The sequence below is a fragment of the Hibiscus syriacus genome, unplaced genomic scaffold (genome assembly GCF_006381635.1).
Source record: "Hibiscus syriacus cultivar Baekdansim isolate YM2019G1 unplaced genomic scaffold, ASM638163v2 tig00110691_pilon, whole genome shotgun sequence".
Classification (NCBI taxonomy): Eukaryota; Viridiplantae; Streptophyta; class Magnoliopsida; order Malvales; family Malvaceae; genus Hibiscus; species Hibiscus syriacus.
The window spans coordinates 1189255-1198419 of NW_024062826.1; the positions used below are offsets into that span (position 1 = coordinate 1189255).

A 9165-nucleotide genomic window follows, 5' to 3' on the forward strand; every position below is an offset into this window, starting at 1 on the left:
TTTGTTAATTAATTGATTCTATCCATAAAATATTCTTTATCTTAAAATAAAACGATTAAGAATTTAAATACTCTAAGAAATAAAAATCAAAGTAAATATTTAATTCAACATTAAGATTTTTTTTAGCATAATGCCTTGATATTATCCAAATTAATCGTTAATTTTTGAATGATTAAACCATTTACTCTAGCACATCAACCTAATTAATTAAGCAAATTATATTTTTCTACATATAATGAAAGAAATCTAGGCGGTGGATAATCAAAGAGAGCAAGATACAGAATATTCGCTGCGTCATATGCTATTCCCATACCTGGTTCACCTGAACCGGTAGTAAGATCCGGTTCAATCCTCAATTTCACCCTAAAAGCAGAATTTTCTGTATCCCTTTTCCTTTATATCTCTCTGAAAATAAAATCCAAATTGAAAAACAAAACTTCAAGAATATATTTTATTTCTGCAATAAAATGCAGAAAGAGAGGGTACTGTACGTTTAAAACGACACTGAGAAAGGGAAAGTTCAGTTTTAAATTTATTTGTGGGTTATTTTTTTTCAATTCAAACTCAAACAAGGAGACACAAAAGAAACCCCAACTCGCCGGAGCTCCGGAAACAGCTGATAATACGATGGACTCCTTGGGTCCGAATAGATTTGACATCTTCGAGATTTATCGGCGATTCTGTGGTATTTTTTTTTACTTTTTTTAGTTGTTCTTGTGATTTTATTTCTTTATTCTTTCATTGTTTTCTTATAAAAGGAAATACTCAATTTTTTTTAGATTGCTGTCCAAAATGAAATTTGAGATTTTAATCTTAGGATAATTCTTGGGGTGAAAATATTGGAAAATGGATTAAGGGTTTTTGAGTTTACTTCTTTTGTTTAATAATTATGGGGGAAGAGAGTTGAAAATATTAGATCTCATTTTTCTTCCCTTTTTTGTATTCAGAATTTGGTTTAAGTATGGAAAATTTTATATAATTTAGTTCCCTAAACACACTTAATAGGAAAATAGGAAAAAATATAGGCAATGCAATTTAATTTATTTAAAGAATTGGCTAAAATGGTCAAACCTTTTATTTTAATTTGCTGTAATTTAATTGACTTCTGAACTATCTTGCAGAGCTTAGAACAGGATTTGGATATGTTTCTGGTGAAAAAGGCCACCGACAAGATGAGGAGTTGCAAAGAGCTAAGTTCTCGAGGGATGCATTGAATCAGCTCTTGAAGATGGCAGAGGCAAGGATGCAGACAATGTAAGTGTGCATGTCTACAATACAATCTGTATGTATAAGTTTACCAATTCTGATTTGCCATTAGGATGACTAGAGACTCTGTTAACGAGTCTTAAGACATTTGAAACTGTTAGCATGAAAGAATCAATTTGTTATTTTAGGGAAGCCATGTGAACCTAGTGTCATTCTTTGGAGGAGTTGTCGAAGATATTTTTAATTTAGCTGCAACCATCAAAATCTTCCAATCCCATCTTAAGGTTGAATTTTGAGGACTCCTGCTCGATCGTTTGTTGTGGTCTCCTATATCATTTTACACATTGTAAATGTGTAGGCTACTACAATTTCATATATGTTTATGTCTAAGCTAGGGAAAACTTTAATATTTGAGTGAAAAAAATAGTATGACCTTGGACATAATCATATCTTGCGTATCCAGTATTCTTTATTGGTTATTTAGTTATAATCCTATCACACACTAGTGTTTCTTGCCTTCATTTTAATATGTTATTATGTTTCCTTTGACAGGAATGCAGTCTTTGATGAACTTCTCAAGATCATGCTACAGCTGGACTTGACGGTGAGATTCCTCTTCGTTGACCTTCTTTGAAGGACCAATTTAAGTTTTTGAGACTGTACTATGAAGTATATTCTCAGTTATTGCTGACACTGTGTTATTGATACTGATATTTGACTTGCTGATTTTTATTTTGTAGGTAGACTATTCTGAATTCTCACGCTTCTATGATTTTGTTTTCTTCGTATGCCGAGAGAACGGTCAAAAGAATATTAGTAAGTTGTTGTATATTACTTGGTTAAATGCAAATGCTTTTATTGATTTTTCTCTGTAATAACTATTTCTTTGGTCTTGGAATTGAATCTCTTCTTTTTCTCTTTTGACATGATTGATAGCTGTAAGCAGGGCAGTTGCTGCTTGGAGATTAGTCTTGGCTGGCAGGTTCCGTTTGCTTAACCAATGGTGCGACTTTGTTGAGGTATGAGTAAGACTGATACTATGCTACTACCACTTTTTGTTTGTCTAAGAGGCATCTCTTGAAACTTTTGGTTATTGTTTTGATGTCTAGGCCTACTTCACTTTGTGCAGCAAAATTTCATTAGAGTTGTGATGTGATGTTGGTTGTTAATCATGTATTGTGTTCCATAAGTTTTACCTAGCTCTTCAATTATATCATCTAGGGAGTCATTCGTCTACTGCTTCTGATTCATGATAGTCGTCACTTGGGCTGGGCATATGTTCTGTTACTGCACTATTAGTTCAAGTTGAAAGTATACCTGCTAATGAACTACTGTAATCTCTCAATTAAGGCAAGCTACTGTTTTTCATATTCTTTCAGAAAAATCAGCGGCACAATATTTCTGAGGATACCTGGCAGCAAGTTTTAGCTTTCAGTCGGTGTGTACATGAAAACCTAGAAGGGTATGATCCTGAAGGTATTAAGTTTCTTGAAATCTGTATTATGGGCTCTCTCTCATGTATTTATGCCCCGTAAATCATAGTTGTTTGGTTATTTTGCAGGTGCTTGGCCTGTTTTAATTGACGATTTTGTTGAGCATATGTATAGGTTTGCTTTTTTGTCCTCGGCACTTTGTATGATGATAAAAGTTTTAATAGCTGTTTCACTATTACTCGGTTTATTTTTAGGTGACAATTTAAAACTCTTATTGTAATATTTTTCATATATTGTCATTCATTGTTCTACTTAACACTTGTGTGATCACTTCATCATATTCGTTTTTGTATTTACCGGTAATCATACCTTGTGTTATTTATTGGTTTATTCACGCTCCCTATCTTCCTGAATGCTGTAAGCCAAATAATGTTCCTTTTATGCACACTATGCCATGTCTTAGAGTCCCATCTGTTCCCTGCTCTCTTCCCATTGCAGAATTTCAGGGCCGAATAAAGATAGAAATGTTTTCTGTAGCGGTGGTGATTTGGAGTCCCAGTCATGTGCAATTGATGACACTTTGCCCGGTATGCCGGAATATTCACCTCTAGACACGTTTGCTAATTTTATGGACTACAATAGATAATTGTGATATATTATTATAATGATATCAAATGACAGGATTAAAACTAGTTCCTGGGTTGAAGAGGAAGTTGCGTGAATGCAATGATGATAAAATGGAGTCCTGGAAACCATTCTTCTCGAACTCTCCGAACCCTAATTGCACATCGAATTCCAAGAGCAATAGGTGGATCTCGAGCCAATCTGTTAACAGGTTAGATAATCTTCTCCCGAATTCATCTGATGAGTGCATGGGAATCGTTAAACACAGTAATCCAATGGGTTGTTGCAAGTCTCCTTGTGCAGTCCTGTCTAAGGGTTTTGCAGGGCTGTTATGGAATTGCTCGAATATGCAGTTTGATCAGGAAAGAAGAGTTCCGTATACATAGACGCTTCGGCTCGAGGTAAAACTATAGGGGAAAAAAAAGAACATGTATCCTTTGCAAGTCTATGAGCTAGATATGTTGATGGGGGAGTGGCAATATTTTGGGATGATTTCCTTTTTTTTGTTGTATTTGGATGTTTGAGGGGTGCTTGCTAATCATTGGTTTGTGAGTCCAGAAATTAATAAAAAGATTTGTTCCATCACCTAAATGAAGTATCAACATAATATGTTATGAATACACATGATATAAAATATTAATTAAAAAACCAAGATTACTGTATATATACATTTAAATTTTTTATAGTATGGTTGATGGTCTTGCTGTCCCAATGAAGTAATATAGGAAACTTTTAATAGATGGGAGTGTAAACTCTCTCCTCTCCTCCCATTATCACAAAAAATGTATTATTAATGAATTAAACTTTATTCGAATAAAAACATTTTATACATAATTATGATATGAAAAAGAAATATACAAATGATACTATAAATTGATGTATAAAAATTAGAAAGTAATAAAAAATGTTATATTGCGACAGGGTTAAGTTTACAATCAAAGAAATTATATAATTTATAAAAATTTTGGTTATAATTGAATATGTTACGGAAAATAAATATTTTCAATTTCAACTTAAAATATTAATTATCTCAACTAAAATGTAACAGTTTTTAATAAGATTTTTTTATTACAATATATATATATACCTTTTTAAATTTTATATTAAATATTTTACACTCTTTCCTTTTTTTTTCTTCATCATTCCCCCCCTCTTTTGGTATAGTCCTCGGACATAGGTGACATTCTCCAAACTCAATATTTATTTATTTTGTTATTTATTTTTTTCCTTCTAACTATTAAGATAATCTATTAAAATAATTATTAAAATAATAATAAAATTTAGAAATTTAGAGTGAATACAAGATAATGTCATTTTTAAAAAATTTAATCTTTCGACGTTAAACGATCACATCCTTAATGTATGTGATGATCACACTCAAGATTTCAAAGAATAATAATAAATTTTTTAATCATCAAATTCAGTTGAGTTGTGCTACTAAAATAATAGTAATTCCCAACATGCTGGAGTCATTGTATAAGCGTATAAGCTTTATATTTCTTAAATGTTAGTATTTCATTTTCAAGACAATAATGGCAGTGCCTTCCAAAATTTGTAACCGGAACTACTTTTCGAAAAAGCGTAAATGTCTGGTTTTCTTAACGCTTTGTTCTTCGATCAAAAATATTTCTCAAATTCACGCCCAAATCGTCATCTCTAATCTACACCAAGATTCTTTTTTTCTCACTGAGCTTGTTAGGTTCTCTTCTCTATCTCCTTTTAAAAACCTCAGTTACGTGCATTATATTCTCATTAACTCACTCAATTCAACTCCGTCTACATGGATTATGCTCATCCGAGGCTATGCTTCAAGCGATTCTCCCCAAAACGCAATCTGGGTACTTCAAGAAATGCGAAAACGAGGACTTAAACGCAATAAGCTTACGTACCCATTTGTTTTGAAGGTGTGCACGGGGGTTGAAGCACTAGAGGAAGGGAGGCAGATTCATGGGGAGATTGTAAAAGCATGGTTTAGATGATGATGTTTATGTTAATAACAATTTGGTGCATTTTTATGGGTGTTGTAAAATGATAATGGATGCAAAGAAATTGTTCGATGAAATGTGGGAAAGAACTGTGGTTTCGTGGAACGCCGTGATTACTGCTTGTGTTGAGAATTTCTGCGTTGAGGATGCGCTTGGGTATTTTATCAAGATGAGAGATTGCGGTTTTGCTAGGGATGAAACAACGATGGTGATAATGCTTTCAGCATTTGCAGAGTTGGGGTTCTTAACCTTAGGGAGGTTGTTTCATTTGCAAATTATTCAGAGAGGTTTACTTTTGACTATTCAATTGGGAACTGCACTCGTTGATATGTATGCGAAGGGCGGAGATGTTCGATATGCTAGCCGAGTTTTCAAGAGAATGAAGGAGAAAAATGTGTATGAAGATAGAGATTAAGTAAAATGAGTTTTTGAGAGAATTATTGAAATAGAATGAGTAAATGAAGATTGAGGTCATTATTGACTTGCCAAGGGTATAATTAAGAAATTAGAAGTATTAGAAGCGAATTAAGAATATGTTGGAAATTTGGTAAGATTTTTAGTTTCAAGAATTATGATGAGATATGGAAGATGATTATGTGTTATATGGATATAAAATGGTATAAATATGTATAGTTGAGTTTAAAAGCATGAAGGGAGTTAAATAAAGGGAATTTAAGTAAAGTATTGAAATTTCGGGTTAAAGAAGCATTCTCTTGGTTGGTAGTATCAATATTGGTTGGTTAAGTACTAATACTACAAGGTAAATTATGTGACAATTTCGATATTGCAAGAACAATATCGATATCATAAGGCATAAATGGGATAAATTATTATGGGGTATCGATACTGAAGGGGTAGTATATATACCATGGGTATCGATATCAATGTGGAGGTATCAATACCACTCTTGAGATGGAATTACATAATCGAAAATGAGTATAGATACCGTGGAAGGGTATCGATACTACAAGTATAGAAGTATCGATATTGTGCTTGTAGTACCGATACTACTAAAGAGGGAATTAAGGAATCAACACTTTGTTAGTAAGAATATTTTCAAGTAATTTGAATCTCGATATTTATTAGATTGTATATTCGTGTAAATATGAAACATAATATGGTGTAAAAATGATGTTATCTTTATAAATTAGTATCAAACTATGTGTTTTGAGCTAATTTGGAATGATCTTTTGGCCTTCAAATTGTATTTTATAGGGTTTATACCAATATTAATTATACATTATGGATACCATAAGAACCTCATTTGAAATATATGCAATTTCTAAAGAGAGTAGCGATATTTATGCTTAAGATATCAGTATTTCTTGTCCAATATCGATATTCCATAAATGATATCGATACTCCTATACATGTATATTGCATATAAAAAAATATGAATTAGGAGTACATGTATATTGCATATGAAAAAAATATGAAGAAGTATATATATGTATATTATATATGGTTATAAAAAATCGTTTAAATTGAAATCAATCAATACTATAATATTATAAATATTTATGATTAAATTTAAACATAAATTAAAATAACTCAACTTGATACGAATTTTACAAACTCGACTAGACTAAAAAGTTTTAAATAATATTTGAGTTATAAAATAGGACTTACCACCTTGATTAATAAAAAAAAAACTAAGATGGTACAATTGTACATGTTACCAAGCTATGAAAAACTCCCCGAAGAATACATTATATTATAACAACATAATTAGCTTACAAAATCAATTAGCAGTTTGAAGAGTCGTTGGTTCTAATCTTAAACATATCAAATACCTGAACCATTCTTATTTAAAAATTGCCTATGATATCTACAACAGATGTGAAAGTACCAAATATGACCAGACAAATCCCCACTATAATTATAAGGCAAATTCCAACCAGTTCCCCATTGAATCTCCTATAAATACCAGAAATCTTCAAGTAGCATAAGCATGGAAGTATGACAGAAGCAATGATACTTAAAAAGGCTCCGACGAGGGACATCAGTGAACCGAAGAACGGGATGGCGAGAGCCACCAATGCGGTGCTGATCAACAAGTTGGTGCCGATGATGATGCCGAGAAAACGCCGGCTGTAATGGCTGCACGAAAACCGGGTTTTGATGGCATTGATGATGGGAGTGACCATCAATGCATATTTGGCTATGGGGTTCACCAGGGTGGTGTAGATAGCCACCTTGGAGCTGATATTGTTTGTTGGAAGATTCAATGTTACCTGTGATTGAAGTTGTGATCCGAACATTAAGTACCCGAAGATTGCCATTGATGCATAAGTGATTGTACACAATATAAAGCATACAACCAGAACCTGAAAGGGAAAACAAAAATGAAATTTCCCTCAAAAACCTGCAATCCAAATCACTATCCAAATACTTACATTGGAGAATTGATGCTTCTTCTTCATTGAAGTGTAAAGTGTAGGGAAAACTGGATGTGCACAATAACAGAAAGCATATAAGCTGATAGCAGTCAACATTCCATCCCAATTCACCAGTGTTCCCTTCTGGTGAAACCCAATCCCATCAAACGCACCAGTCCATATGATCGAAACAAGTATGATTCCAGAAGCTAAAACCCCACTGGCTGACACATACGAAAGAAGGTTCAAGTTATCTAACCAAACCGTAGGCAAAATCACGAGGCTTACGATTACGATAAACCCTGGTTTCCCACCAATTGTTAGTCCTGCAACTTCAAACTCCATGTTTGGGAACAGATTGTGAAGATTATCGCCTTCTAGAATCAAGAATCCCGTGGCCACTAAGTAGAGCTCAGTGTACATGAAAATGGATACTATTAATCTCCCTTTGTTCCCGAATGCAAGCTTGCCTATGTCGGGATAAGTTCGGATATTGGAATCTGAATCCATGCATCTTTGGATTAATAAACCTGAGAAGAATGCGGCAGTTGCAATGGTGAAAAGAAGAATTAAGCTTAACCATCCCCCTGAAGCTAGTGCATATGGGGTTGATAATATCCCAACTCCTGGAAATCAGTTAAACAAAAAGTACACATCAGAACTATCAAAAGAAATTCAAAAACCGGAAACTAAGCATGATTCTGGGTTTTAGTGTAGGTTAAAATAGAACCTGAGAGAGCATTAAGTCCATTGAAACAGGTTTTGAAGAAAGAGTTGGTGGCTGAAATGGAATGAGAAGAATCTGATTCTATTTCCTCTACTTTTCTTCCCAAACTTTGTTTATTTTCTTCAGCTTCAATGAGAGGCACAGTCAAGGAGGGCTGCTCTTGAGCCATGGCCTCAATTATTGATTAGACAAAAAGAGTGAAAGGTTCAAAGATAAAAGCTTGAAGAGGAGTATCAATGAGCAAATCTAAAGCTGCCAATTTCATACATAAATTCGCAATTACGTATTTGAGTTTGTTTGTTGATCAGCCACATTTGAATAATGAATAGTTTATAGAAATAATTTAATTAACAAAGGCAAACTTGGATACTTAACAGAAAACTCTCTTTGTTTTGCTCCCCTATCAGAAGAAGAAGATGAAATGATAATGTCTTCCAAATAAGACAAATTATGATGTGAATCCACCCATACCACCGCTCTGTCTGTATCAGTTATTTAAATAGCGATTGTAATCATATTTTCAATTATATTATATTTTTTACGATCATAAATATAGTAGACGATATTGTAATGATTACTAATATCACAATCATACAATAAGAATATCAAACTATACCATTACTGCTATATCGTGTGCATTATTACAATTGTGGATTGCTATCTAAGTCAATGGTCCACACACCAAAGCACAATGCACGACGTTTTGTTTCCCGTGATTTTGCATCTGTAATACTAACATGGCTATTTGTAAAGATTTCTTTTAAACTTTTTTTTTTGTGAATTTAAATTTAAAATTGGTATACTCTCATATT

General features: G+C 33.1%; 3 protein-coding genes across 5 annotated transcripts; 2 read left to right on the top strand and 1 right to left on the bottom strand.

The window, feature by feature from the left end:
* Positions 1–406: 406 nt before the first annotated feature.
* Positions 407–3828, top strand: LOC120138424 (DCN1-like protein 3). Of its 3 annotated transcripts, XM_039153889.1 has the most exons (10): positions 407–685; positions 1122–1254; positions 1759–1810; positions 1947–2022; positions 2143–2225; positions 2586–2682; positions 2768–2813; positions 3138–3226; positions 3321–3474; positions 3567–3658. In XM_039153889.1, exons 1-10 carry the CDS (start codon positions 628–630, stop codon positions 3574–3576), a joined length of 798 nt encoding a protein of 265 aa, XP_039009820.1. In that variant the 5' UTR covers positions 407–627; the 3' UTR covers positions 3577–3658. The 3 variants fall into 3 exon arrangements, 2 of the variants coding, with proteins under 2 accessions (XP_039009820.1, XP_039009819.1); XR_005517537.1 differs by lacking the exon at positions 3567–3658 and having other exon boundaries at positions 2768–2923; positions 3069–3226; positions 3321–3387; XM_039153888.1 differs by having other exon boundaries at positions 3321–3828.
* A 952-nt stretch (positions 3829–4780) lies between these two features.
* Positions 4781–5663, top strand: LOC120138408 (pentatricopeptide repeat-containing protein At2g36730-like). Its single transcript, XM_039153879.1, is given in 2 exon segments — positions 4781–5224; positions 5226–5663. Coding segments are annotated over 2 exon segments (867 nt in total). The 5' UTR covers positions 4781–4795.
* Positions 5664–7026: 1363 nt separating this feature from the next.
* LOC120138433 (amino acid transporter AVT1I-like) lies at positions 7027–8559 on the bottom strand. The gene is made up of 3 exons (XM_039153896.1): positions 8357–8559; positions 7645–8252; positions 7027–7575 (listed from the first exon to the last, which is right to left on the bottom strand). Exons 1-3 carry the CDS (start codon positions 8520–8522, stop codon positions 7057–7059), a joined length of 1293 nt encoding a protein of 430 aa, XP_039009827.1. The 5' UTR covers positions 8523–8559; the 3' UTR covers positions 7027–7056.
* Positions 8560–9165: the final 606 nt, after the last annotated feature.